The sequence below is a fragment of the Aspergillus aculeatinus genome (assembly GCF_003184765.1).
Source record: "Aspergillus aculeatinus CBS 121060 unplaced genomic scaffold BO66scaffold_84, whole genome shotgun sequence".
NCBI lineage: Eukaryota > Fungi > Ascomycota > Eurotiomycetes > Eurotiales > Aspergillaceae > Aspergillus > Aspergillus aculeatinus.
In genome coordinates, this window is record NW_020291553.1 from 24,870 (window position 1) to 52,517 (window position 27,648).

Here is a 27,648-nt window from a genome sequence, read left to right on the forward strand (position 1 = left end):
TTCTGCTAGCATCTTGCTGCGTTGGTTGAGAACATCGCAATATCGCTGTCGCCAGCCTCTACTCCCACACCTATCTCCTAACTGACCGACTACTTCCCGGCTTCAGACCTGACTCCCCTTGCGTGCTACCGGCATCAGAACGCAAAGATCCTACGCCAATAAACATCCTTCAAAAGATCTGTAAGTGCACGCTTCGTCACGGACATCCTCGGTGGATCCTCAAAGCTCTACCCCCTCACCCCCCCTCTCAAAAACCGGGTTGTGGTACTGACAGCGAGCAACGAACAACAGCCCGTGAAAAGATCGGGCATCGCTGTTGTCCCCCCTTGCAACCCAGACCGTCTGGCGTCTGGCTCGGAATCCCGGGGAAAATTGACCGGAGAAATACGGCGGACGGGAACTGTAACGACCTGCGGAGACACAAACCACCACTACTGCTACCTCTTCGCTCTTGGTGCCTGCAGTCCTTGGGGCTGTCGTCCCTCCTCTTCCTCCAACCCTTCTTTCCCACCATCGTTGCCCCCTCCGTCCTTTCCTTCCTTCGTATCTTATCAGAGAGACGGCTTGCCCGTCTCTCGTGCCCACCCTTTCCATCACAATGCGCTCTAGTATTGCCTGTGCTCGCTGTCGTCGGAGCAAGATCAAATGTGTGAACGCTGGCATTGACACAACTTGTCGCGCGTGTGAGTCCTCTGGCCGAGAATGTGTATATCCCGCCCCCGCAATCGGCATGGGCGGTGGTGCCGCGAAACGGGACCTTGCCGCCCTGGCGGAGGGCGAGGAGCGCAACGGCGATTGGGACAGCCCCAAGCGACAACGCTCACGCAAGACCGTTGGTCTCTCTTCCACAGCTGCTAAAGATGCGTCCAGGATTGGTGCCGATGTGCTTGATGCATCAATCCTGACCAACAAAGTTTGGGATGCCGTCTTCGATCTTTTCCAATCCCACTTCGCGACTATGCTACCCTTCGTACATCCCGCATCTTTTATCGGCCAAGCGCGTCAGCTCTCCTCCAATTCCTCTAACCCCTCTCCGAACAACGCCGATGCGACACGCGATCCCGCGCAAAGTCCTCCTGCGACTAAATCAGATCTCAACTCGCTCATTCCCCTCGGTGTACTCGCTCTTACGGCACGTTTCCACCCTCAACTTGTCGCATACCACTCTCCATCGTCCCCTGGAAACCCCTCCAATCCTCTAGTTGCCTCCGAATATTATGCGACAGCGTTGCGCAGCCGGCTGGCCGGCGTTGATGGTGCTAGTCTGGCAGTGCCCGATCTGACGCGCGTACAAGCCTTGCTGATGCTGGCCTTGCATGAATGGGGAATGTGTCGTGGGAGGAGTGCTTGGCTATACGTGGGGATGGCCATTCGGCTTTCTCAAGCGATGGGTCTGCCCTTTGAGCTGGAGAATGAGATGCCGTTTCGTGAGGGGCCTCGATCTCCCGTTCTCAAAACGGAAGCCGACCTATTCGGGCTCCCCAGGCGTCCTGTCGAGCAACGGGAACAAACTTCCGACGATGTCATCGCCCAAGAGACGAAACGTCGTACCTTTTGGGCCTGTTTCATCCTCGACCGGTGTCTGAGCAGCGGCAAGTACCGCCCTCGCATGATTCGCGTCAAGGAGCTCGCCATCCAGCTCCCCAGTGATAACGCCTTTGCTTTTGGAGAACGTGTTCGAACGTCACGCTTGAGTGAGCCCGCAGTGCGTCGCCCCACAAGTTTCGGTGCTCAGGGAGTTCAGATTCCCAGTATTCGACAAAGCTTAGGAGGCTTGGGAGACGACCGAATGCCGAGTGCTGGTCCGGGAGATGCAAAAGCGTGGTCTCCTATCTCCCGTCGGAAAGACTCGAGTGAGGATGAGATCGATCGCTGGGAAGTCGGTGCTGAAGAGTCCGTCCACAGTCGAATTATCCGTATAATTCGCATCTGGGGCAGCATCGCCAAATGGTCGTGTGCTGGGGGGAGAAGGTATGTCTGCGCTCATTCCCTTAGCAAGATTTATTCTGACCGTGAGTAGAACTGAGCAATGTCCTCCGTGGCACCCTGAATCACGCTTTTCGAAGCTTCGAGCAATGCTGAGCGAATTCCAGGATGGGTTGTCCCGCAACCTTCAGTACTCTCCTCGCAACACCGACACCCACATCATGTACAAAAATAACACTCTCGCTCCTTACACTGTCATGCATGTGGTCCACTTCCTGTCGGTAATCGTTCTTCACCGTGCTTACATCCCCTTCCTCCCGGTACGATGCACCGAACCTGTCGGACCGTTGGATGAGCCGCTCTTTCCAATGGAAAAGGCCGGACTTGCTGATGGGTTCTGGCGTGAAAGTGCTCGGGTGTTGTTCAGCGCGGCACGACAAATGATGGACCTGGTCGTGACTTGCCAGGATCGAGGAGTGCTGGTAGAAAACCCTCTCGTGGGGTTCGCAGTGTACAATGCCGTCTTCATCGGGATTTACGCTGCTCATTTTCCGCACATGGACCCAGATGGGGTTCTGGCCTCGAAGAATATGAGCGATCGAAACACGCAGGGACAAGCGCAAGCCCGGAAAGCACTTGATGTCCTGCGTGAGATGCGACCTCGCCTTAAGATGGCGCGTGGCTGGTTCCGCACTTTGAATCGGTTGCACACGTATTTCTCCAAGGTCAAACGTGACTTTCGGCGGCAATCGCGCAAATCGGAACCGGCTGACCCGGCCGATGCTCACGCCAATGGAATTCGCCCTGTACGTGAGGGCGGATCGGGCGGCGGTCTTGAGGAGTTCAAGCTTCTGGAGAAGTTGTTCCTTGATTTTGGTATTATCGAAGACCAACTTCCAGAGAGTGGCGCCGACGATGACGGTCTTGCTGCTGCGAGTGAACGGGCTACGATCCTTAGCGATGCAGGCAGTAATGCTGTCCGCAGCGAGACTGGAGACACTGGGGAGCCTCCCTTAGATGGCGCGGGGGGCAGACGTGAGTCTTGGGTCCCTATCAACAGCCCTGGTATGCCGCTGCCCGGACCCGACGGCGAACGTCGGCCTAGTCTTCCATTGCCACCTAATCGCTCCTTGCAATCTCAATCCCCTTACTCTCTCCCGTCTTTGCAACACCATCCGGATGGGCCGTTGTATAATTCGTCGTCCCCCAACCTTCCTTCGCTGGGACCGCCTGGACCATACGGCGTTCCGCCATCTACATCGACCCCGGCGTCTTCGCAGTACAATGGTCCAGGAGCAGCTTCCAACCGCCTGCAGCCGTTGAATTCCTGGCTCAATCGCACTCAGCCACCTCCTCCTTATTCTCAATCACTTCCTCCGATCAACGCGGCAGCGTCATCACATGGATTGCCATTGTTGCCCCCTCCTGGCTCAGTCGGCCACCCTGGCGCCTCCCCACCAGTGACCGTGGATGGACTGGAAGTCGTTAACACTAATAGCTTGTGGTCAACGAGCTTGGGTGGAGACGATGTACTTGCCTTTCTAGAGGGGTGCGAGTATGATCAACTACCAGCCACGGTTTCTCCAGAGAGTACTCCGACTGGGTGGCTCACCACCGTGTGGACCGAGTTTGCCCGCTGAATTCATTGATTGATTATAAGCCTTGTTCGTTTCTTTTTCCTTTGTCTTTCGACTTCGATGTTTCTTTTTTTTTTTTTTGTTTTTTCCCCCATGATGGAGCATTTTTTGGGCTGTATTATTACGCTATATGCGCGGCTGCTGTGCTGTATGATTATGTATGCGCGCTTCGGCGGACTGACGAGACCACGCAATGCTTTGGGATTGACGCGATGTTTATTTGAGGGTTGAAAACCTCTTGGGGTAAGCCCATCAGAGGGATCTGCAGGTCGCATTTCTTGTTTCTGTCTTCTTTCTGGTTCCTGGTTTCAGCAGCATTGGAATTTGCAATGGCGCAAATGTTGTCTGTGGAGTGACACGACACTGATGGGAATGAAATGGCTTGACAAGGGGGTTTCATGCAAGTTGATTTTGACGAGCGTGGCGTCCGGTTCGGTTCGGGGGTTTATCTTATTTTGGATGGACCGGAGGCATATCAGTTCCAGCAATCTATGACGATTACCTTGATCACTTGTATCTTCTTGTTTGTTCTTACGATGCACCTAGCTTGTAGAGGAAAGAAGGACACGAGATGCCGCTGGCAAACTAGCGTGTCGCTCGGACTGTCTCGATGGCGCGGAATTGTTGTCGGGACGCCACAGCGTGGCGCAGGGCGTGAGGACTCTAGGGAGGGTAATTTACCCAACAGCCCACCATCAACACACGTACGAGGCATTTACTGTCGGATCATCTTGTCTGTTGAAGCCACTCCAGCAGAGGACATCCCAGACCGTTTAATTGATTTCCCCCCTGGAATTGTACGGTATCCATGGCAGGTGCAGCACAGCCAACCATACAGCGCAAGTTCAGGATCCGGAAGCAGATACAAGTAACGTATCACTCGGAGGCTTGCTTTATCTTCGAGCCAGGCTCATAAGTGATCACCATGCTTATTCCCAAGGATGCTTATTCCCAAGGAAAGAGTTATTGGGCTGAACCGCGACGGTTGGTTGGCTCGCCAACAAGCGCAAGGGTGCATCGAAACCTCCAGGCCTTACTCTCCCACTTTCTCCCTTTTTGCGCTGACGAAATGGCCGGATTTCGTATATCGGTGGTCCATGGACTTGCATGGCTAGAAAAGATCGGTCCTCTTGAGTGCTCATAATCCGGTGAACTGTTCGCCTCAGAAATAGATCCGAGAGAATCATGGGGAGGAATGGTATCCATGATCTTGAGACACCGTCTGGGTTTGGAAGGGCCTGCGAGACGAGACTTCTTGGAAGTACAGTACGCAACGCTGTGAAAACGGCAGACTGTACTGTTTTTCAGCAGAAGTCATAGGATCCTGTGACTACGATAACTCAAGAACAAGGACGAGGATGAGAAGTCAAAACAAGCTTCAATTCCCACCCCAACGGATCGCAACTCTAACGTGTCCACCAGAACCTTAAATCGATATGATGGAACCCCCAAGCAAACTAAATTGACCAACAAGGCGCAGACATGCATGCATAGTGGAGTCCAAGAAACCTGCCAAACCCGAGCTGCTGATTGAAAACTCAATGGACAGACAGCTGATCGGGGACAACCGTGGGCCGTAGTGTACACCGGAGAACTGCTTTAGTGATAGCCCCAGTGACCACCCCCCCCCCCTCCCCCGATAAGCTCTCGCAAAACTGCGGGTTGATCTGGACGTTCGATCTTGAAACACTTCACCAGCCCTTCTGGAGGGGACGTATTAACTAGATAACCGCTGTGGGAACGCATCCAGGCAGACTATCAACCTCGAGTCCTTGATTATCGTGTTTACCTCCGAGAGGAGCTCTTTCGTGGCTGTTCGGTCTGGGTCGACCGCCGAGACGGTGGCCGCTATGCCCCCGAGTCTTCCGAGGAATGACCTGGCTTTGCCTAGGGTATCTGGTCTTTTGGTTAGACGATTATCTATGCTTAGGACAAAATATCGTCCAAGAGAGTACAACTGACCAAGTGCCTTCCTCAGAGTGTAGTCTTTGTGGACACGGCGAAAGATCTTCTCGGTCTGGATCAATTCGGGCATCGCTGCGGGGGCGATGATCTTCGTTTTGAGCTGGTCGCAATCGAGACCGATATCTAAGGCACGATTATAGTCAGCCATCCGTTGTTCGTACTAAAAGTCGAAGCCCCAGAAGGAGGAGGAGGAGGAGGAGGAGGAGGAGGAGGCGAACCAGAAGATTCATAATATGATCGCAATTCTTCGAGCAATGCAGCAGCGGACACCCCGACGGGTATTGTTGTGGTACTTGCTGTAGCTGTTTCAGTCAGATCCCCCATCAACGCTGCAAAGTATACCGCCATGGGAAGTCTCCAGGCTGGGTTCTCGAACAAGTGCACAATTTCGCGGAGCGCCTGCATGCGATCATGCGGTACGGCAGGGTGAGTCTGCCGGCGTGTCTCCAACACCCAGCGCAGGCGAAGGACCTCGTTCGCCCATCGCGGTCTCTGCTGGGGGAGCTGGATATCCGCGAATGCGGGCTGGATGCGCCGGAGCCGGTTGCCCTCACAGAGGGTCTGCGCATTGATCACCTGGCATCTGCCCTCGATCTGCAGCGCGCCCTGCGACAGGTACTCGCCAAAGTAGAGTTCCGCATCGCGGAATTTCTTCAGCTTTGCCAGACCGTCGCCTTGTGGGTTCGGATCATTGTCGAGGAAGGCATTGAGCAAGTCCAGGTCACGGATGAAAGTTCCGCGAGGGAACTTGGTGGTGTCGATCACGTAGAGGTTGATTTCGTCCAGAGGCGAACCGTCGCGGTAGCTCCAGCGGCGGAAGTAGATGTACTGTAGCGCAAAAAGCAGGGAACTGGTCCATGAAACGAAGGGGTCGTTGGGGGGCTCCTTCCACCAGAGATGGTCATTCAGAAGGGCGGCGATGCGGTCTCGTTTCCTGCCTTCATTCAGGTTGGAGAAGATGTCTTCCCCGTGAGGGAGGGTGCTCTTGGGACGGACCCATGTGCTGCTCGTTTGGGCGCTAGTCTTCGCTGATGCCACGCGAAAGAGATAGGTTGGGGTCTCTGAGAGAGAGCTGCAAGTTGCTTTGAGGTCGGCTGGAGGGTTGAAGCAGAGAGGTTGGGATTGCGGATTGATGTTGAAGTGTTGAAAGGACCCAATGATGGTTTCGACAGTCATGTTTGCGGATGAGCGTGGGTGATCTTGATCGGTCGATGCTGGATAACTTGGATGATCCTCAGAGTGTGCACTGGAGTGGAAGTAGGAGAAGGAAGTTTCCGCGACATCAGTCTGGCTTTTATAAGTTTCTTCCCCTTGGACTTCTATCCTTTCTTCTTGGAACATCGATTGAACTCAAAGGACAAGGCAAAAGTGTTATGGCACATGGCGCAAGTGTTGCCTGCCGGGGCTATACTTGAAAGACCATCCATTGGTATGAGTGTCTTCCCAAAGCTAAGTAAAGTGAAAGCCTGCAAGGCTCAAGGCTGGCGCACAAACACTACAAGGCTGCGCCGCTGAATGCTAGACATGGTTATGTGTTGGTGAGCGCACTGCAACTTCCCAACTGTGCCACACTGTGGCTTGTTGGCGCCTGCATCAAGCAGCCTGAGTTGTGAATTTGATCCACAGAACACACATTCTCTTGATCATAGGAGCAAGTAAAAGATGGTCTGCAAATAAAAGTGAAATCTAGAGAGCCTGAACGATCTTCGCGACTATCAACGGCCATGTTGCACTTTCGTAGGACTGTCGACCCTAGGAGAGGTAGATACCATGTGGGAGTCGTCCGAGACAGTCACAATGGGATTAAGGGTTAAAGTGACGCCAACATTTTAAGAGATGATAAGAGTTCATTGCTCACCTTTGCAAGCAAAGTGATCTTGAGAGTGTGGCGGTGTTGGGCGCTTATAAATGAGGATTTCTACCTCCAACTATGCGGGTTGTGAACCACGCTCGAATTGTCCCTCCAATAATTCTAGCCTCCTGAAAGCCGTCTTGAGCAGGTTCATGTGTTGAAGACAACAGTCAGGTGAGGAGCCACAGCCTTACCTGCAACCTTCAAGGCCTTGGTAGATCGTGAAATCAAGGGTTGTGTGCACTGTACACTAGGCATCGCCCCGACGACGATTATCAGGCTCCTAGCACTTTATTGTCCATCTTCTCTCGAATGCTTCGTTCCTACTATATACGTGGAGGCACGTTGAGCTGCATTGATTAGGTTGCGTGCAATACCAGAAGCATAGCAACGGCTGTCCTGTGCTTTAGGCGCAAGACGTGAACAAATCCATCTCATGGCAGTAATAATAAATAGAATAAGAATGGAATAAATTACAAAGAGAAAGTCCTTCGTTATCAGAAATTTTGGTATCCTACCACATCAAGTGTGGACATCGACGATCGCTCCCCCGCTCCTGCGACAGGATCGACTTGCACTAGATCTGTCACCATAGCCCGTTAGCGATGTGATACATGGTAGAGGACACGAGGTAACGGCGGGATGTATCCCATCGATCAACACTCAGAGAACTAGTATCCTTCTTCCTCGCCTTGCTGGTAGACGTGTCGCGATCGCGTCGGATCTTTGCGCATCTGTTGGCCGGACCCCGTAAAGCCCACTGTCCGAGTCAGTCATTGAAACACACTCCACATTGTAGGAAGTGGGAGAAGAGCATACCTCGAGCATTCAATCCGTCTCCTGTTCGGAACATGCTCTCCTTCTTGCGTCCGAGTTTCCCTTTGCTGGCAAAATCCTTCCACTTCATCTTGCCCGCCTCCAGCTCCTTGTTGGCCTTCACCTTGCGGGCGGCCTTGGTAGGCCGTGCGGACCCCTCGCTCACCTTGGTCGGCTCTTGACGCGCCTGGTTGGCCAACGCAGGGTTGATGTCCGCCGCCGCAGAAATCACGCTCGAGTGGGATGGCTGGGGTGCCGGTGATTGGGAAGAAGAATTGCCTGAGCCTGCATCAGCCTTGCGCTTACGCGAGTCATTGCTGGAGATTGGCCGAATGTCCTTGGAAGTCAGAGATTCCACTGTCCCGTACGACTTGAACGAAACGAGGTAGACGGGGTTGCTCGAGGAGCCGGTGATGGAGGTGATGCGCGCGGGATAGAACGAGTTATCGCCCGATACCCAGCGCGCAAGAACGTTTTCGTTGACGGAGAAGGACGACTGGTAGGATGGTGCCGGTTCATCGGGCTGCTCAGCGGTCGGTTTGCGATAGTTGCTCTGTGTGCTATAACTGTCCTTCGCTCCTTTATCCTTCGCCGCGGCTGGTTGGGGTACTGCTGGTGGCGCTGGCGGTTTCAGTTCGGCGATGGATGTTTCGGTAAGGTTTATAAGTTCTTCCAGCTCAGTTTTGAGACTTTGCAATTCTGTGTTGTCTGGGTCTACCTGCAAACTCGATTGGACGGTTTCAAGCTGATGATGGTCAGATCCAATGGAGGGTGTTAAAAATGCGGCGGTCGTACCTGAAGCTTGAACTCCTTGACCTCAGCCTCCAGGGCTGCGATTTCCGACATATTTCTGAAGAACGTTGAGATGGGTCTGAAGAAAGAGGGTATGGAAAAGAGAAGAAGTATGAGGAGAGGCGGTCTATTGATGGTCAAACCAAGACAGGCTGGGCTGAATCGCGAAGTTGCAGATAAGAAGTCGCGTTGGGATAAGATAGCGTGGCGGAGCCCCACTGTGGCTGGTTGGTCACGTGATTTCTAACAACACCGCCACATGGTTGAAGCGGAAGGTCGGCTGAATCCGACAGTAAACGTGGACTCGTTCATGCTGCTTATCGCTGACAGACTGCACACGTCAATGAATGCGGAAACACGAGGTCATGTCGTGACGGTCAACAACATCCTGGCCGGTTCCCTCCTATGTACTATGGAACACTGCACCCAATACCCAAGCTTCATCGGGGCCATTGCGGCCATGCACAAACGCCAGACTCCATCAGGGCAATCAACCCACTACGGGTCGAGGCTTAGTTGGCGTCCGTTCCATCGGTAGTCGATCCTCACGTCATTCAGTTTCGGGACCTTTGCAAACCGATGGGGAGGGTAATTGGCTCCTGCAGGGTCAAGATGGATCCGCCAATAACTCCAATTCTTCAAGACCATCTTCTACGGCGAAAGTGATAATGCAGGATGGGTCTAGTCGCTGGAAGATGGCGTTTTTGCTATACTTAGCATAAAGCCAACCCGCGCTTCCTCCCTCGTGCCTGGGGTTTTATTGATCAACCCATGGATGGTGTACTGAGGAGAGCCTGTTTCGACGTCTAGGATCTCGAGCCGGAATCGCGGACCTTTGACCTTCCATCCCCACGGTTTACCCCGGTTGTCCGGGTGGCACTGGACCGAGATGAGCAGTTTCGGCGAGATGAGATTTGAGTTTCTCAGCTACCTCATCTTGGCCTCTTTTTTATCTATGAGTATTTACGATCGCTGCTTGCTGCCCTCGGCGTTTCTCGAAATGGTCCACCGTAACAGAGTCTCATTGAATCATCTCCATAGAAGAACGTGCGATCCGAGGCACCCGAGTGGTACGAGAGCCCCGATAATCGGAAGACGCAGATACATACATTCCGCGATTGTACAAATACGGTCCGTAGCAGCATTCATCACGGGGAATTTTGTTGTGGCGCGAGATGAGTCACTCTTGTTGAACCAAATAGATTGTCTAGTTGGTAACTTAGGGCGTGGTTTGCACTTTACAGTAACTAGGGGATGGTTGGTTGAGTGCAACGGTGCAACGGTAGTAAGCACGGAGGAAGCCGCGTGTATCCCCGACAGGCAGTTTCTTCATATCAGTGCTGAGTGAGTGAAACCAATCAATCAACGTGGAAGAGAATGGGCGAAGAGAGAAAAAAAGACTCAAAAGGATCGTCAGCCTCGATTTATAAGCAGGCGAGACCTTCTCAAGGGTTTTTAGGCACTTTACCTTTATTGGTTCAAGTGCCTCCCCCGCTTCTGCTGTGCACCAATAGCCATCCACAGATAGGCTCACCGCCCTCTGCCGCCTTAGGCAGCAACTCGCCCCCCTCCTCAATCTCCGTCCCTCCGCCCTCTCCATTCCATCATCTTTCTTCTTTCATCCAATTTATCCAATTTACTCAGTATTCCCTCAACTTGCAGACTCACCACTTCCCCTTCAATTCCCGAACTACGCCTTTCTTGTCTTAGGTCCTCCAGTCCTCCAGCGATCCAGGCAGCGAATCATCCCCCCCATGATCCTGAAACCGTCTTCGCCTTAGTGTCCTTTCGCCTGCCTCGCCCACCCACCCCCCACCCCCCTCCCTCCCTCTACGCTTCTCTTCCATCTTCCATCCTTTCATTGTCAGTCCACCGGCTTGCATCATCATTTTCTTTCCTTATTCCACACTTTCTCCGAGCCCCTCTTCTCCTCCTGACCTATCCCAATCCCGGTGGTACCTTCGGCCATTCGTCAGCCTTTGTTGCGGCTTGTGCACTCGCTTGCTAGTTGCTTCGATACGGCTCCTGGTCAAGAACGTCCCTGATCCTTTCTTACCTCTCGGAATCCCAGCAAGGCTCTTCCACTGAGGACTTCTGCATCACTTCATTTACCTTGATCATCAATACCTCTCCAACAGGTCTTCGCAGATTTCAGCTTCGGTGATATCGGCCTCTTTACCATAAACGAGTCTCTCATTCCTCTTCCGGGTCCTATCATTCAGGAGCCCCGTCGATCACTCCATTTAGCCTCTGGGGTCAACATCGATACAACGAACGGGCGGGAAGCCCGGCCCTGATAGCTCAACGAACAGTCGAATCGAAATTCTTGACAAGACACTTGATCCTATCAGCTTCGTATACGAGACGCTATAGCGTAGCTATCAGATCACCGATTCTCTCCAGTTAGCCTAATCATATTCTCGCTTCGAAAACGCGTCCTTCCAGCACCACCCGTATCCTCCTTTCACAATGGCCGACTACAACTCCCTCTATCAACACAGCTTGTACCTCTCCCCCGACCAGCAAGACCTTCTTCTGGCCGCGCTTTCTTCCAACAATCCTCCGCCCAAACAGCAAGCCAACAACCAAATCAAGAGATCAACTTCAGAGCCAGACTCCACCCCCGGTAATGCATCCTCGAGCAGTTACAATGTATCGCCTGGGTTTGACATCACCCAACCCAACTCCGGTACCTTGGGCTATGGTGATGACGAAAGTCCTTTCCTCGACTTCAACCCAGAGCTTGACTTTGACTTTCAAGGTACGGAGAATTTGATCGGTGATTTGCCCGAAGGACTTTCTCTGCCGGACGATCATGAAGCAGGCGAGAAGAGAAAGGACATGGACGGCCCTGCCGAAGAAAATGAAGGCGCTGGCAAGAAACGAAGGGAGAGTGATGACAAGACAGCCAAGAAGCCGGGAAGAAAGCCATTGACTTCGGAACCCACCTCGGTACGTTTTGTCTGCGCCGTTCGTAGTAATCTACCCTTCCATCCTTGTACTAATTCCTTTATAGAAGCGTAAAGCACAGAATCGCGCAGCTCAACGGGCATTCCGTGAGCGTAAGGAGAAGCATTTGAAGGATCTTGAAACAAAGGTGGATGAATTGCAAAAGGCATCGGATGATGCGAACCAGGAAAATGGTTTGCTTCGCGCCCAGATTGAGCGTCTGCAGGTTGAACTCAAGGAGTACCGGAAACGTCTTTCCTGGGTTACCAGCACAAACGGGCTCTCGGCTATGAACGCTATCCCTGGAGCCTACTCCAAGGGAAATTACACTGGTCTTCAGAACAATGATTTCATGTTCGACTTCCCCAAATTCGGCGACCTTCCAGGTGCTCACATCTTTAACAACGGTCAATGGGGCAAGAACCAACAGAACAACAAGCTCAAGAACGACGTCAATTCACGAAGCGAGTCCCGTGTCCCTGGTGTTCTGAGTCGAGACTCACTGAATGGAATCAAGACCAATGGATCTGCGACGAATACGCCTAGCCCCATGTCACAGTCTAACGGTGAACGCTTGGGTTCCAAGAGTACCACGCCCAAGCTTCCAATGACCCACAATACTCAGCACGCACCTTCCGTACAAGATGTTTCAAATTCTGATTCTCCGTCTTCTTCGTCCGACTCTCACCAAAGCCAGTTCCTCTCTTCCAGCGGCACCTCCCCTGAACCATCTGTCAACTCGCCCGCAATTAAGCACCACACTGACCACAGCAACTGTACTTATAATGGAATCAACGGCGAGGAGTCCTTTTGCGCACAGCTCGGTATGGCTTGTGGCAATATCAAAAATCCTATCCCGGCGGTCAGGCACAGCAGTGTCAGCGTCACGAATACGCCCAGTCAACCTGAGCAGGGTTCGGCAGAAACTGCTCCCGAGCCCGCTCTTGAGATCCTGGCTCAGCAGAATGGTGGGCAATTTGACCCGGTGTTGTTCGGAGATTGGCGCGAACCACAAGACGCAATTTTGTCACAAGACTTTGGCACTTTCTTCGACGATGCATTCCCGTTGCCGGATTTGGGTAGTCCTTCGCACAACTTCAGCGAATTGGCCGGTCAACAGCAGCAGCAACAGCAACAGCAACAGCCTAAGAGGAGTCTGATTGACGAGATCGACAGCAAGCTGGATGAAGATGAGGTGGTTCCTGGGGAAGACAAGACACAGATGATGAGTTGCACCAAGATATGGTACGTTCTTTCATCGCGTGACATGAATCAAGGCATACTAACGCAGTCTAGGGATCGCCTGCAATCCATGGAGAAATTCCGCAATGGCGAACTCGATGTCGACAACCTCTGCTCAGAGCTGCGCATGAAGGCTCGGTGTTCCGAGGGCGGCGTGGTCGTCAATCAGCAAGATGTCGAAGACATCATGGGACGTGCCAAGTAGTTCATACAAGTCACCATCGATCTATCGACAAGGAAATTCCAACGCCGTCGCTACCGATTCCGACACCATCGTTATGCGTTTCAGATACCCACCCTTTACAATACAATCACCATACTACCGCTATTGATGTCGTTATGACCCCAGGGAAAACATTTTGGATCACGGGAGCTCTTCATATATGAAGAGCCAGCCCACAATATGTGAACGAAGACCAAATTCAGCCGGTATAATCTAACCAGCTCTATATTGTATTGTTTTCTCCGACAAATTATGTACACACATACTACAATATACCATCCACACTCATTGCCTACTTTCTCTTTCTCTATTCTGTCTTTGTTATTCATCTCTCTGCACACTTTCATGATCACGGGAGGCGTGCTTCTGTTAATTCATCGATAATCTCCGTACCCCCTGGAGCTTGCGGGGAGATATTGTACATCACCACCATCGCTTTTGGAGTATGAATTCTGTACCTGATTCCTCGAACTCTCAATGTGCTCGATGTGCTCGATTTGCTTGCTTTTCACTTGGATCGAAAAAGAAACTCCTTCCTCTCTTTGTTCTGCTTGCACTCACACAAACACGGAATCAGCGCTTCTTGATTAGGTATCTTGTTCTTGCCGGACGTCGGAGGTCTTATTTTTCATCAACATGGGGAATGGATTGGATTGATTATCAGGCACTGCGGCGCATCTGCGTTCTGCGTTAATAAGAGGTAGGCGGCTACGGGGGAAATTGATCGGTTCGAGCTTTGGGTTTCAATCCTGTTGGTGTTTTGTTTTTCACGCCTGTTCCATCGCTCTTTATATCATTTTATATCAGTAATCAGAGCCGGTGCTACGAAATCCATTTTATCCCTCCCTATAGTCCCGGGTTGAGTAGTCGCGATCTCAGCTGTAGATGCAGTGCGTTCCTTGTGCTTCGAGTTTCGAGCTTTGCACGAAGGCCTCGCCCAAGGATAATAAATATATCCCACCACCAAAACCCAGCAACTCCGCCCATCACAACCCCCAAAACTACAAACTATGTATGAGATATATGACCACCACATGCCCAGCCCTGCATTTACTCAGCACTACACCAATCCATGAATAGATCCAAGACCCAAAATGAAGTTACTAGGGTATCGATATTGGGTAACGTCTCCCGATAGAGAAAACAGAGAAATTTAAAGTACAAAAAAAAAGAAAAGAAAAGAAATAAGTTGAAGAAAAACATGACCGCTCAGCTCTCCTTTCTCGACTCGAAATCTCTTCTTCTTTCCTATCCCCTATTTTTTGGATTTCCGTAGTGCCCTTTCCCCTCGTCTCTTCCTAATCGTTGCCGCCCTCAGGAGAATCCTTCTCTCATCCACCCACCCATATTTTCGGATCTTGACATCCTCCTCTTGCCTCGCCCGCACGACCGGTGGAGCTGCTCCCCATATCTTTTACCCCAACCGTGGCTTCTGTACCAACGAATAACATAAACTCCTTAGCTCCCGATGGCTTTCCAGAATCTCGATTTGAGACGGGCCGGACATAGACTGATCTATTAGTGGAACAATCCTACCATCGTTGCACGGTAAATGTCTACATGGAAAAAGAAGGAAGAACGAGAGAAAAAAAATCAATGAAGATTCAAACGCATCTCGCTCAAAGAGGTAATGGAAAAAAAGGGTAGTGGAAAAAGTAGATAAGGGAAGAGAAAAGAGGACATCATTTTTGCAGACAAGAAAGATCCTGCACAAAGAAGATTAAAGTATCAAGCGAAGACCGTGCAAGATTCGTAGGGAACATGGTGGGTGATGAGTTGAGGGTAGGACGGATGCTAGAGACAGATGAGGCATGATGAGAGAGTAAGGAAGAGAGGTAAGGAGCACGGATAGAAAAAAAAAAGGTTAGAAAAAGCTTTCGACACAGAATGAGGAAGACGACGGAGAAGGCGAGATGAAATCAATAGATGCGACGACAATTACACCTCAAGCGTCACCCCCAGCTGCGGCAACGGGCTTGTTATCCCCAGCCGAAGACTCGGACGGGCCACCCTTGTTGAAGCCACCACGACCGCCGCGGCCGCCGCGACCGCCTCGATCGCCCCGGCCCCGGCCTCGTCCGCCAAATCCACGGCCCCGGTTGGTCTCACTGTCGCTGGCACCACCGCTCTGGTATCCGCGCTGAGAGGAGCTGGCACCGCCGCGGTTGCTGCTCTGCCATGTGCCGGCATTGCCACGGTGGCTGCCGCGATCCTCGAAGAACTTGATGTTGGGCTTGCGGGGCTGACCAGGTGGGCTGGGCTTTTTGTGGTCCGCGGGCTGGCGCTCCAGCGCGGCCTTGGCCTCTTCAACAGTCGCAAAGGTCACAACGTGGTTGAACTTTCCCCACTTCTCCACTCGTACCATCTTGGCCCGGTCTTCCTCGGGGAAGAGATCGCGCACGGCTTGCTCGTTGTCGACGTTGGAGACGAAGAGACCGTTGCTTGCCTTCTTCTCGGGCTTAGGTAGGGGAGACTCAGACGGCTTTTCAGGCTGAGCGGTGCCGTTGGGCTCGGTGGCAGCGGCTCTCTCGGGAGAGGCCACGGAGGGCTGGCCGGCAGGAGCGCTAGGAGGCTGGGGAGTAGCAGGCTTGGGGATCACGGGAGCCGGAGAGGTGCGGGCGGGGGCGGTGGCAGAGGCCTTGGCCTGGGTGGGCTGAGGGGGTTGCTGTGCCGGGGCACCAGGACGTCCAGAAACTGGCTGCACCTGACCGAACTGAGGAGCAGCGCCGGGAATGCGGGGAGAGGCGACACTGGCGGGAGCACCAGCAGCAGGGACGGGGGCAGCTTGGGCAGGGGCCACAGGTTGGGGCTTTCCAGTGCGGTGAGCGAAGTTGAAACCCTGCGCGCGCATTTCGGTCGCAATGCGGCCGGCCTCAATCTCTAGCACGAGGAAGCCAAAAGCCGCATCCGCCAAGTTGAAATTCCACATGTTCTTGAAAGCACTCTCGTCCACCTGGCCGGCCGCGTTGCCGGGAGCAGCAGGCCCACCAAAGGGATTGCCGCCGTTAGCAACAGTAGGCATCCGGTTAACCACCTCCAGGGCGTTGTCCAGCAGAGTCTTCTGGGCCTCGTTCTGAGAGATAGCCGTCTCAACCTCTCCACGGACAGTCTCCCATACGTCGTTGAATGATGCCTTGGAAGCAGCCAGCTTGCCGCGGTAGTGATCCAGCGAGGGGTTGACGGAAAACTCATTGTAAGACGAGCCGTAGCGGAAGTGCAGACCGGCGGAGATGGAGAAGTCGGCTTTGAGGGTGACGGATAGTTGATTCAGCATGCCCTCACGGGCGGGAGAGGCATGCGTGACGAAGACGCGGGTCTCAGACGGGTCATACACACGGTTGGCCGTGTCGATCAACTCGCCCATTTGCAAGAGGGTCGTCCACATAGTACCTTGACCGCCCGCAATCGTAGTCTTGCCCTCGCCATTGTCGAATAGCTTGTGCATCACGACAGCGCCACCCAGACCCAACAGACGCAGCTTGACGCCACCGATGTCTAGCAGTCGCGAGTTGGCCTCATCGATGATGTGCAGGTTGTTGACCTTGTACTCCCCCGAGCGGAACTTCTCCAACACGCGGACATCTTCACAGGCGCCCCAGACCGTGTACACCGGAACATCGAGAGTCAGCCGCTTGTCCAGCAGCATGGAGAGTTCTGAAAGGGGAAGCTGGTCGGGGGTGAATCGTTGCTTGATCGACTGCTGGGGAGGGGTCTGGGCGATCGTCCGCTTCACATTCTCCGGTAGCAAAGGTGAGTATTGGGCCACGTGCTTCAAAGTCCTAAAGTTGATAGCCCAATCGGTCAGTGGGAACCGATCCGATCACATGTGTTGCATGCATCGAGGCCGCATTCAAGACGAACGAAGACACTCCATTGAAGCACCGGAAATCACTCACTTATCCGCAATGCGCTCCAGCGAGGTATCATCGTAGAAACCAAAGTCACCAGTGTGGATAATGTGGTCCGCACGGGCCTGTCTAGCCAGTTCATTCAGAGACTTGAGATTTCCTACGTCACGGAAAAAGCAAAACAAAGTTCCTCCAAATCAGCGATCGTGTTTTCTGGGTGCGACCGACCCATCGGAGGTCTATCCGGAGCACATACCTCGAACATCAGCGATGCACAGGACTCTGACGGGACCATTTTGCAAGACGCGGCCATTGTTGGGGAGAAGAGGGGTGGCGCCGGGGACAGGGCCAGAAGTGACAGCGCCGTTGGGAAGCGGATAGCCTTGAGGACCAAAGTTGTGAGGAGGACGGGGCTAGAGAGAGAGGTCGAAGATCAGTCAGTGAGCTGCAAAAGCTATACCTCAAGCGAGCGCGTGCGGAGGATTGCCAAACGCATGGATGGAGAAAAGGATAGAGGGGAGGAAGCAGCCATGACGTTGAGCATGAGCAGCTAAGCTGAAGAGGCGATCAGGCAAGACGTACAGAAGCCATGGGGGAGAATCTAATGACGGGGAGGGGGGGCGACGGAGAATCAAGGGTGAGGAAATTGAAGAAAGCAGAAAGAGGCTGTAAAAGACAGGCAGCAAGAGAAGAAGGAGATGATGGGGAGAGAGACACAAAGCAGAAGAAGAGTGGGAATGGGGAGTAAGTGAGGGAAGAAGATGGGGGGATTCTGGGAGGAGAACAGCAACAGCCAGCAAGCAGCAGTGAGTGGTTGAAGCAACGGACACCCAAGAGAGGTTTGGTTTGACGGGTTTGCCGTCTTTGGCAACACAACGACATCCCCGCTTAGGTAAGCATCCACCAGGGGCAGCTCTTTTTCTCTCCATGCTCTACTAACCAAATAATCCAATTAATCCAAATAAAGGGCGCAAGGGATTGACGGTCAAATAAGACACGCACACTCTAACTTAGCTGTGCCACTAAATGAACAAAGGAGCTTGTGCAGTATTCAATTCAGACCGGCCAACCTGGCTGGTGGTGGAAGCAAACCACCCCCTTCTACACTGTAACACAAGACCTTGAAAAGCACCGACAGGCTACCAAACTACATTGCATACATACATGCTCCTCATTGGTATCTGACCTCAGAGCTCAGAGCTCAGAGACATCTGCTCATACTCACTTTCTTCCTCCAGGACTTCAAGTCTCCTATACACGGCCTGCTGCAGACAACGAGGACCCTGCAGTGCCAACAAAGCAAAATGCCCTCCCACTGTAGGCCGCGCTCGACACAAGACAGGGACCCCCGAGCGGCCTCCTTTCGCTGATGTGGCGATGTAGCGATCGGAAAACGGCCAGTGATGTTTGCCGTTGGTCATATATCTCCACAAGTCGTCAACGAACTCATCGCGGGTGGTGGAGTCCAACGTCCCAGCCAGCCACATGTTCCAGTCCGACTTGGCCCAGTCCTGTCGGTCATCCAAGGGTACACCATACTCCGCTCGGACCGATTTGAAGAAAGTATTTTCCATGTCATATGCGGCCTTGGGAAAGGTGCGTAGGCCTAACAACACATCAGGGTAGAGATTGTACGGAATCTTCCAGGAGGCCGGCTTTCCTGGGTACTGCAGCGCAAAGTGTGTCTTTTGCGCGTCCACCCCCAATCCCCGAGAGAACAGCAGCTCGGCTCTTTTGTCGCCAACACGCGAGTATTCGGAGAAGCCTGTCAGCTCCCCGAATGCCTTGATACCAACGGCAGCCTTGATCGCAAGGTTAGTCTCATTGGCCAGAGGTCCAGCGGCGTCGTTGGATGACAACTGCTCAGCTATGTCGATGCCATTATCGACCAGATAATCTGCATAGCCCTGGAGAAGCTCGGTGTACTGGGACGCCCAGTCTGTATCTCCCGTGGCACGAACATAGGCGAGTACGAGAACCAATAGGTTCCCGCATTCCTCGATTGGCATTGGTTCTGCTTGTTGATTGTCGTGGCCAACTGCATTCGGATAATGTGAGCCCATATCATGGATCACGTAAGGCTGCCGCCAGCGTCCGGCGGCGAGGTACCTCATCATGGGCTCTAGCAGAAGTCGGATATAGTTTGGGTCCAGAATATAGTAGATAGGGAAAGCAGGCATTATGACGTCCACCGTGTTGATGTTGCCATCGCTGGAAAGCTCTTTGATGAACGCTAACACATCTGTGATATTCAGCGTGTCATTAGGAATGGTAATCTCAATCCCTGCATAGGCCTGCCGACTCGACAAAGTCACAATGTCAGCGTATTTCTGCCCTGCAACGGCGGCCGCCTGTTTCGCCATCTCCAAATCAAGAGCGTGTGACTCTCGAAGAGCATCGGGGTAATCATTTAAGAAGTGCGCAACTGCTTGCTCTGTTCTGGGGTACAAGGCCCGGTAGTATCCTGTATACGGCCTCCCGAAGTAGTTGATTGACTCTTCGCGCACATGCCCAACGGCAAAAGTTACGGACTGCGCGTTCACAAGAAATCCTAAGTCGTGAGCAACAGCAACAATACCCCCAGTCGTCAGGAATTGGTTGGCATTATCTAGCTTTCCAGTTTTCGCAAATTGGGACTGCACATCTTTTCGTTCTCCCGAGGCATACGAGAGGCTTGAGTACAAGGTAGATTGAGAGGCTAGGACGGCTTCGCCCCAAGCTGCCATGTCACTTTCCTCGGAGTACGGAATCGCATTCTCCGATCGTAAGGAGTACATAGCAGTAGCATTCGCATAAAGAAAGCCACAAGACGTAGATTCTGACTTTCCTGTCCAGCTTTTGTCAATGCTCGAGTAGATCTGAACATTGTTGGATGACGCTCCAGAAATCGAGACTGTCAGATAGCCTGAAGGTAAGATAGTCAGCACGCAGCCGACGAGTGTCATGCATAGAGCCCGCCTTACTGAATGGTAGGGACTGGCGAAGGTAGTTAGAGGGCGAGATGGGTGAAAAGAAGTCTAGTGTAAGTGTCACCGAGCCAGCAGTGAGAGTGAAGATGGAGTGTGTGGCAGTGTATTCTGCACTGCGAACAGTAGCAGGGCGAATGAGTTTATCAGAGCCCTTGACGTTCATCAGACTATAAGCCTGGCCATCTACACGAGCCATAATGGACCAGGTAAGATTCTGGCCAGTCCAGAACTGTGGCTCGGCCTCAGGGAGTCTCCCGACTTGATCGCTCGGCACCCATGTTGATAGGTATGGGCTTCGCACTGCCAGTGGATAAGATGGAGGAAGAACAGGTTGATGGAGAACGCTGGCCTGCTTGTTGGGCGTAAGAACGGAGAGTACGGTGGTCAAAAGTGAGCTCAGACCTAGGTTGGTAGTGAAGTCCAGATACATTGTGTATTCGCAGTGAAGTGAAGAGTACAATCCAAGGGAAGAAGCAGGAGGGAGGGAGGGAAGAGAGGAGGGGAAATTCGCTGGTGACGACGACTGGCCCGCCCTGACTGCTGATCACCAATTTCCATCCCATTAACACACCACCTTTCGCTTTCAACAGATGATGTTTTTTCCTTTTTGATCCAAGTCTGACACTTTCAAAGAGATGGTGCAAGCGATGTTCTGTCTAAAATGCTCTCTAGCCTCGACGCTCACTTTAAAGCTTGCAGTGCAAGGAACTCGCCGAAAGTCCCCCAGATGTGGCCTCATCCTCTCCCTTCAGAGCTCACCTTTAATTCTTTCAAAGCTTTCAGATATCTTTGCAGGCCTTGTCCATGTATTCAACCGCCATCACGAGGATCTCTCCATGGTACCAGGTGTAATGAACGGCCGGCCGGTGTAAGATCCGTTCCAAACTTGACAACCGTGCTTGGAACAGATACTGCGATTTTCCGGCTCATACCTAGCAATATTATCCAAAATTGCTCGTGAAGTTAGAATAGGATTCAGAAGTGTCAGAGGTAATCGGCTGGTTATGGCGACAGTACAATAGCTGACTACCTCGTTCTCTGGCTGGGTCCCAGAGGGACGTGCCGACAAGCTAAGCATAAAATCATAGATATTGAAACAGGACGAGTAGCATCTGGCACGTTCACCCGACAATATCCTGATAATTGGCCGTTTTCATGTGGGCAAAGAGCGCCGCGTCCTCATGAGCATATGCAGAATGTTTGCTCAGGGATTCTGACTCCTCATTGTCTGATCACCCTGGGCTTCTAACCCTTCGAGCTGAGGGCTTTTCGCCCGGTCGGCTTGTATGTCTCGACAAGGACGAGTAAGTAAGCCTGACCCCATTCCCGTTTACAATGACCTCGGGTGAAGCTGATGAACCAGTTGCAGATACGGCCCTGGCAAGCATGAGGGTGCAGCGTTGAGATAGCGTGCTTGACGGGGTTAAATTGCTTCGTAGTCATGGACTATCGGAGGTTTCGGCGGGGCGGGAACAGAGAGCATGGGAAGGCCGAAGAGAAAGTGAATGAGGAGATTTGAGAGAAGTTGGGGATTTCTGTTGTACATGACTGATAACAAGATGATATCATACCTATCAAAGGGAATCCGAGCACCAGTTGGCGTTTCGGCGGCGTCTTCCCTAGAGATAGTTCGCAACCTTGACCACCACAAAAAGCCCAGAGACTCTTCGCAACGTTCCCAATAAGAGCCAAGAGTTGTAAAGCTCATATCGAGGGCCACGTCCTTTCCGTGAATTTCAAGTATCGGTCCTTAACTCAGACAAATTGATATTGTACACACCTTGAGCATGGTACACTCTGCGTAAAATTGGGAGAGCGAGGCATGGAGCTTCCCCCTTTCGTCGGTAGCACGCCGTGTCCTGTCATATTTGTAATAGTCCACCGTTTGTGGATAAAAGAAACATGCTACCGTGACAGTAGCTTCCAGCGACCCGACGAATGCCAACTGAAGGGCATATAGCATCGAGTCTTCTGACCTTTGTCTATAATGTGTACAACTTCGACATTCGAGGCTGATTTTTCGCTAATGTTTCGTTCTTACTGTTTCGTTCTCGTCATCACGCTAGTGAGTTGATTGAAACCTCACTCTGGTTCATCGGTACCGTGCACTTGCCGGGAATTTCAAGCTTCAACTTCTTAGTCCTGTTCGAAGCTGGCTCAGCTCGATGCTAGCGTTGATACCGTTCCGATTGCCATGGACTGAGCTAAACGCGAATTGAGAGTGATTATGCCCAATACCCTAGCTCGATGCCCGCACTCTTTGGGGCATGCAACTCACCGCCAAGTGCATACAATTCACTTAGAGTTCTGGAATCGACCCCTCGTGCGTTTTTGCGCTCTGTGGAGTATACAGTACATGCTCTGCGACAGAGTTGAAGATCGCTTTGTGGACGAACCATTGTCGCAAGCCATTGCACGGCGGTGTGGCGAAAATTTCTTCGCGCGAAGGGCGTTAAAGGTGCCCTCCACGGTAAATTCAAGGCCATGCAAGAACAATTCAACGGGTGAATCGATTCGTAATGGTTCTTAGGATATCGAGTCCACCTGAAGGACGATGCCTTTACCTGCGGGGCAGCTAAATATGCAGGACGCCCCGGCCGCTCGGGGACTACTTGCACCGATGAGATCACAACTATCTCGGATATATCTGAACAGATCGCGGTTGCCATTTCGATTGAGTCGTAGCAACAATCTGCCAGAGCCACTTTCTCGAGGGGTATCAGTAATTGTTGAGGTTATCGATTACACTAAGTGGATGGATGGTGCAACGACGGTTTCAGACGCAGTCATAAGAGTAAATAGCAGAAATAGATAAGGTTAACTCTCGTTGCCAAGTTTGAGTATTGGGGTGTAGAAGCGCTCACGCACGGTCCTCAAGGTCAAGCAAACGTAAGATGCTGTTTATCACTTGAGATCAGACAGCGACCGGATTGTGTGTATGAAGGAGAGTGAGGATATGGGGCAGCAGTCGGTTGAGCCTTCCGCCCCCTTCCCCGGACTTGTTCCGCAACTATGATTGCTGCAACGGGGAGTTCCCGGGCTGCGATGCTTCGAGCTCTTTTAGAAACTGCAATCGGTCGAGGAGAGCCAAGGAAAGGAGCATAGAACGTGGATTTGTGTCTGCGGACAAGGGGTATCGTCTTAATGATCCGCTGGCATGCGAGCGTGGATGATCAACAGAAGAATACTCGTGGGCGCGAGAATGAAAATGATATAATAGATTGAAGCAATACCCAGGAAAGTCGGTACTTGGATGACGCTGGAAATTGAAAATTCGATGATGTGGTACAGATCCGAGTTGATCCCTGGGAAGATGATGCGAATCAGCCGAAGCACGAGGAGTTCGAGCACAGCAAACAGAAGAAAAAGCGCATTGTAATATACGAGAGAGAGCAGAAGTGATGAAGCGAAGGGGGATGACTCCAGGGGGTTGCCAGCGGTGATGAATGACATGACACTGCTGTTTGAAGACTGTTGAGGGTCTAAGGAATCGAGCATGATGGGCAGTGTAGTGTGTGAGTGAAAGACCGACGGTATTTATAGAATGGAGGGAAGGAAAGTTCCAGTCTGTGTATTTGACAGAGCTTTAGCAAGCAGGAAGAAATATACAAGAGGAAGAGAAATGGTCACAGAAAAGAGGGGATGTTGGCAGCGGACAACAAGCGATACTTATGCCGCTTAGCTCTGCAGAGAAGTTCAGCTGGTAGCGAAAGGGAAGAAAGAAGGCTGGTGAGATCCCTGGACTGATGAAAGTCGGTCGTTTGTCGTTCAGGCTCCTGTGGAGCCCAGGGGTGCTCACGCAAGGTAGTGTGAGGTCGATAACAAACGGAAGTGCGTTTGCTCATTCTGGATGAAAGAGCAGAGACAAACTGTCTTCCGTTCAACGGGAGCAGACAGAACACCGCAGTCTCGAATGCATCTGCCTGGCACAAAAAGAACCAGGATCCATCCAAGTAGGTTTCAGGACAGATGGAGATGAACAATTATTAGAATGGTATTAGTGAAATGCATATGCTAGTCTCAAAGATTGATCGGGTATCCCCAATGGAAACTGTAATAGTCTCAAAAAGCCCTCCGTAAAGACACTAGAAACGGTATCAAGAGAAAGACACAAAGATCTAATCAAATCGTGACTTCAAATATGGTACATGACATGGCAGTTAAACGATTATGTTAGTTAGTATGAATGTGGCGCCCCCTGATCGGCCACGACTAAGTGACGGTGGTCTTGCTCGGGTAAAACCTAGCAATGGAAGTCAGCATAGCTTCAAGGTATGAAAGTCAGGGGCTCTTCTTACCAAGCAGCCACGGCGATGATCAAGTACATCATCATGAGTAGAACACCCTCGAGCCAGTGCGACTTTCCATCGGCGATGAGATAGTTGACCTGCGGAGGTTAGTGCATGTCCACGGCGCAGGTGTTGAGGTACACACCAGAAGAACAGCAACAAATAGTAGGATCACCTGGAAACCGTCAAAGTAGAGGGTCATGTCATCATTGCCTAAGCAGCTGTTAGCGATTGGTCTCGACTCTTCTCCTCGACAACTAGACTGACCCATTCCCCACCCGATCACAATGATCAAGGGCAACACCAACAACGCGATCTGCATACTTGAGCCGACGGCCACGCCGATAGCCAAGTCCATCTTGTCCTTGCAAGCCACAGTGACAGCCGTCGCGTGCTCGGCCGCGTTACCAACAATGGGAAGAAGGATCAATCCCACAAAGGTCTCCGAGATGTTGCCGGTCTGCGTGAGAGCATCGATAGAATCAACCTGACCAAATTAGCCGTTGTCGAAGTAAGATGAGGCAAAGGATCAAGCATACCATGAACTCGGCACAAAGCGCAACAAAGACAGTCGAGATGACAAGTGTCAGCACGGCCACCCAGATGCTGAGCTGAGGCTGTTCCTCATCGTCTGGTTCCTGAAGCTCCACCTTCTGGGCATGCTCACCAGCCATCGAGGCCGTCATCTTGCCAATCTGCGCGATCCCCCGACTGGCGTCGCCTTCGTTGATTTTCTGGCGTCTTCTTTCCACCTTGGGGCTAGGGGCGTTGTAGATCTCTGTGTGCGACTTGAGCTGGAAGAACAGATAACATCCATATACAACCAGTAAGATAACACTGGTGCCGCGGGACAGTTCCGCAATTCCAGTCTCTCCAGCATCTGACCAAGCATGGAAAGCTGTAGGAATGATAAGACTGGCCACAGCCAACGCCAAAAGACTGGCTGCAGTTTGTGCAACCACGGGATTGAAGTGTTGCTCCAGGCGGTCGATGCCGCCGAAGAAGAAACACATACCCATGACCAAGAGCAGGTTGGACAGCATACTACCGATCAAGGACGTCTGCACAATCACGACTTCTCCGTCAACCAAGGCGATGATCGCGACAATCAGTTCTACCGCGTTACCGAAGGTAGCATTGAGAAGACCACCGATGGTCTCGCCAGTACGCATAGCGATCTCCTCGGTCGCATAACTCAGCATGGCGGCAAGGGGAATAATGGCGATGAAGTTGACCACGAAGACCGCCACCGGAGGGACGTTGACATAATTCAACGCAATTCCCACGGGTGCGGCGAAGAGTAGAACATTGATCCAGGAATTGAACAGTGTGGCTTTCAGTTGTCCGACGGCAGTAAATTTTTGCTTGTCGGGCATAGACTTGCTGGAGTCGGCGGTCATGCGATCCTCGTCAGCGCTGGATCGGAACGTGTTGTCCAAAAAAGTCCTTCGCTTTCGTGGTCGCGCCTCGTCGGGCTGATCGGGTTGCGGCACATTGATGGGGTCATGGCTGCGCAGCGACCGCTCGGTGTCGGCCTTTTCGGCGCTGTCAATGCGATTCAACTGATCTGTACCGGCAGACTGGGGTGGGAAGGTATCCGCATGCTCTGGACCGGCCAGGCCTTGGGTCATATCTCTCCGACGTCGGCGCTCCTCGGAGAGTCGCAAACCACCTTCGGAAACCACAGGAGTGAGTCGGTTCTCCAGTTGAATGGAGTTGGTCCGCCGCGGTCGCGCCCGGAATTTCTTGAAGGGATTATGTGTCGAGGGTTCGCCTTCATTGTCATACCAGGCCAGCTTTCTGGCCTGTCGTCGGTATATATCTGATGCCGGGAGCACGGTCAGCAAATGGCCCCATCGCACGAAAAAGGGGCAGGCTCACGCATTATTACGGTGGGAGTGGATGTTTTTGTTCAGAACTGAAATGGCTCTGGAGGATTGAGGACGAGCTTCTTATACTACATAGACATTAGGCGACAGGCGATCAAGTAATAGATCTTTGGGGCGATGGCATGGCGATCCAACAAGCTTCAGGTGCGCAGCACGCCGAGGCTTGTTAGGCGACCCAACAGAATGGTACACAGCTGTCATTGCAGCAATGATCCAATGGGAATGAAGCCGTTCAGGCACTTACAAATTGACGTGGAGTCTGAAGCAAGCAGAGAGAAAGCGATGAAGTCTTGAGAAGTGTGGCTGAAGCGGTGGAGAGTTGCGCAACACAGCCGCCTCGTTGAAGCCACAGGGAAGCAGACGAAGGCAATGAATGATATCCACCTGCTGGAAAATATAGACTGCGAGGAGAATGGAAAGGAGGGAAATGGGCTCTAATCAGACCACCAGCGAGGATAATAAAAAGGAAAGACTAGACTACCCAAGCGAGGGAGAAAAGAGGGAGATCTGGCGGGTTGACTTCCTGCAACGAATGACCCAGCAATGACAACAACGCAAGACCGACTGGGAAACGAGTGACAGCAGCAAGGGAGTGAAAATCCCACTCGAAAAGGGATCAATGTTGAAGGGAAGATTAAGTTTTGGTGGATGACCACAATCACACTGCATTATTGGATCGGGTTGCAGTAATTCGATGGCACAGCCACAATCTAAAGCGCCAACAATCTCCACGACATAATCATCGTCGTGGTGTTTCCACGGGTGAGTTACGCAGATAGCCGCCTTGGCCATTCTTGTTGATTCTTATTATTCCGCCGGTTCTTCTCTTTTTGTTGACTTGTTGACATTATTGAAATAGAATGAGGAGGGGAGGGGGTAGAACCGCAGAAGTGATAACCATGGTGCTGAGGATATTCCCGGTCGGGTGGTCTCCGATAAATGTTCAGGCACTGCCATCTGTTGAACAGACCAGACACAACAGGACAGGACACACAACACGATGCGGCCCAGCGACGTAATCAACTCTGCCAAGCCCTCCGATTGTCTTCGACTAGCAGCAGAACCAATGTGCGCATAACTCTTGGCCGCCACCAAAAGAGGACCTTGCCCCCCTTTGCCTATCACACTACGGAGTAGACTACCGTACTCGCTTCCAGTTTTTGCGGCGCACTCACACTCTCAGGCTCGGTTGCGGGCAACCTCAGAGACAGTTTGGGCAGCAGTAACAGACGGGATGATGCACGAGGCGTC

General features: G+C 52.2%; 8 protein-coding genes across 8 annotated transcripts; 3 read left to right on the plus strand and 5 right to left on the minus strand.

Annotated features, from left to right (window-relative positions):
* Positions 1-206: 206 nt before the first annotated feature.
* On the plus strand, positions 207-3,642 carry BO66DRAFT_243888 (putative C6 transcription factor). The gene is made up of 2 exons (XM_025642889.1): positions 207-1,971; positions 2,021-3,642. The coding sequence occupies exons 1-2, from the start codon at positions 599-601 to the stop codon at positions 3,564-3,566; spliced, it is 2,919 nt and encodes a 972-aa protein (XP_025498113.1). The 5' UTR covers positions 207-598; the 3' UTR covers positions 3,567-3,642.
* A 1,579-nt stretch (positions 3,643-5,221) lies between these two features.
* On the minus strand, positions 5,222-6,765 carry BO66DRAFT_475899 (uncharacterized protein). The gene is made up of 3 exons (XM_025653284.1): positions 5,747-6,765; positions 5,526-5,651; positions 5,222-5,459 (listed from the first exon to the last, which is right to left on the minus strand). Exons 1-3 carry the CDS (start codon positions 6,702-6,704, stop codon positions 5,281-5,283), a joined length of 1,263 nt encoding a protein of 420 aa, XP_025498114.1. The 5' UTR covers positions 6,705-6,765; the 3' UTR covers positions 5,222-5,280.
* A 1,049-nt stretch (positions 6,766-7,814) lies between these two features.
* On the minus strand, positions 7,815-9,104 carry BO66DRAFT_396284 (uncharacterized protein). The gene is made up of 3 exons (XM_025648433.1): positions 8,992-9,104; positions 8,200-8,941; positions 7,815-8,140 (listed from the first exon to the last, which is right to left on the minus strand). The coding sequence occupies exons 1-3, from the start codon at positions 9,040-9,042 to the stop codon at positions 8,052-8,054; spliced, it is 882 nt and encodes a 293-aa protein (XP_025498115.1). The 5' UTR covers positions 9,043-9,104; the 3' UTR covers positions 7,815-8,051.
* Positions 9,105-9,701: 597 nt separating this feature from the next.
* BO66DRAFT_243929 (uncharacterized protein) lies at positions 9,702-10,578 on the plus strand. The gene has a single exon (XM_025642890.1). The coding sequence runs from the start codon at positions 9,878-9,880 to the stop codon at positions 10,334-10,336; it is 459 nt and encodes a 152-aa protein (XP_025498116.1). The 5' UTR covers positions 9,702-9,877; the 3' UTR covers positions 10,337-10,578.
* Positions 10,579-11,267: 689 nt separating this feature from the next.
* Positions 11,268-13,432, plus strand: yap1 (putative bZIP transcription factor AP-1/Yap1). Its single transcript, XM_025642891.1, has 3 exons — positions 11,268-11,940; positions 12,005-13,182; positions 13,234-13,432. The coding sequence occupies exons 1-3, from the start codon at positions 11,458-11,460 to the stop codon at positions 13,382-13,384; spliced, it is 1,812 nt and encodes a 603-aa protein (XP_025498117.1). The 5' UTR covers positions 11,268-11,457; the 3' UTR covers positions 13,385-13,432.
* Positions 13,433-15,347: 1,915 nt separating this feature from the next.
* On the minus strand, positions 15,348-20,649 carry BO66DRAFT_406488 (uncharacterized protein; the record flags this gene model as incomplete). Its single annotated transcript, XM_025649018.1, has 7 exons — positions 15,348-17,181; positions 17,299-17,410; positions 17,507-17,663; positions 17,833-17,916; positions 18,415-18,431; positions 18,476-20,155; positions 20,214-20,649. 7 exons carry the CDS (start codon positions 20,647-20,649, stop codon positions 15,348-15,350), a joined length of 4,320 nt encoding a protein of 1,439 aa, XP_025498118.1.
* Positions 20,650-23,360: 2,711 nt separating this feature from the next.
* Positions 23,361-23,717, minus strand: BO66DRAFT_444150 (uncharacterized protein; the record flags this gene model as incomplete). Its single annotated transcript, XM_025651569.1, has 1 exon — positions 23,361-23,717. One exon carries the CDS (start codon positions 23,715-23,717, stop codon positions 23,361-23,363), a length of 357 nt encoding a protein of 118 aa, XP_025498119.1.
* A 530-nt stretch (positions 23,718-24,247) lies between these two features.
* BO66DRAFT_244026 (hydrogen/calcium exchanger domain-containing protein) lies at positions 24,248-26,721 on the minus strand. The gene is made up of 6 exons (XM_025642892.1): positions 26,642-26,721; positions 26,390-26,465; positions 25,048-26,330; positions 24,654-24,995; positions 24,518-24,606; positions 24,248-24,462 (listed from the first exon to the last, which is right to left on the minus strand). Exons 2-6 carry the CDS (start codon positions 26,391-26,393, stop codon positions 24,432-24,434), a joined length of 1,749 nt encoding a protein of 582 aa, XP_025498120.1. The 5' UTR covers positions 26,394-26,465; positions 26,642-26,721; the 3' UTR covers positions 24,248-24,431.
* Positions 26,722-27,648: the final 927 nt, after the last annotated feature.

Excerpts from the sequence above, each read along its gene's own strand:
- yap1 (XM_025642891.1), top strand. The coding sequence starts at position 11,458 with ATGGCCGACTACAACTCCCTCTATCAACACAGCTTGTACCTCTCCCCC. Across the intron at positions 11,941-12,004 it reads TGACTTCGGAACCCACCTCG|AAGCGTAAAGCACAGAATCG; the intron begins GTACGTTTTGTC and ends ATTCCTTTATAG. Across the intron at positions 13,183-13,233 it reads ATGAGTTGCACCAAGATATG|GGATCGCCTGCAATCCATGG; the intron begins GTACGTTCTTTC and ends AACGCAGTCTAG.
- BO66DRAFT_243888 (XM_025642889.1), top strand. The coding sequence starts at position 599 with ATGCGCTCTAGTATTGCCTGTGCTCGCTGTCGTCGGAGCAAGATCAAA. Across the intron at positions 1,972-2,020 it reads TCGTGTGCTGGGGGGAGAAG|AACTGAGCAATGTCCTCCGT; the intron begins GTATGTCTGCGC and ends GACCGTGAGTAG.
- BO66DRAFT_475899 (XM_025653284.1), bottom strand. The coding sequence starts at position 6,704 with ATGACTGTCGAAACCATCATTGGGTCCTTTCAACACTTCAACATCAAT. Across the intron at positions 5,652-5,746 it reads ATCATATTATGAATCTTCTG|ATATCGGTCTCGATTGCGAC; the intron begins GTTCGCCTCCTC and ends ATCGTGCCTTAG. Across the intron at positions 5,460-5,525 it reads CACTCTGAGGAAGGCACTTG|ATACCCTAGGCAAAGCCAGG; the intron begins GTCAGTTGTACT and ends CCAAAAGACCAG.
- BO66DRAFT_243929 (XM_025642890.1), top strand. The coding sequence starts at position 9,878 with ATGAGCAGTTTCGGCGAGATGAGATTTGAGTTTCTCAGCTACCTCATC.
- BO66DRAFT_396284 (XM_025648433.1), bottom strand. The coding sequence starts at position 9,042 with ATGTCGGAAATCGCAGCCCTGGAGGCTGAGGTCAAGGAGTTCAAGCTT. Across the intron at positions 8,942-8,991 it reads TCAAGGAGTTCAAGCTTCAG|CTTGAAACCGTCCAATCGAG; the intron begins GTACGACCGCCG and ends GACCATCATCAG. Across the intron at positions 8,141-8,199 it reads AGACGGATTGAATGCTCGAG|TGGGCTTTACGGGGTCCGGC; the intron begins GTATGCTCTTCT and ends TGACTCGGACAG.
- BO66DRAFT_244026 (XM_025642892.1), bottom strand. Across the intron at positions 24,996-25,047 it reads CGCTTTGTGCCGAGTTCATG|GTTGATTCTATCGATGCTCT; the intron begins GTATGCTTGATC and ends TAATTTGGTCAG. Across the intron at positions 24,463-24,517 it reads ATCATCGCCGTGGCTGCTTG|GTTTTACCCGAGCAAGACCA; the intron begins GTAAGAAGAGCC and ends TTCCATTGCTAG.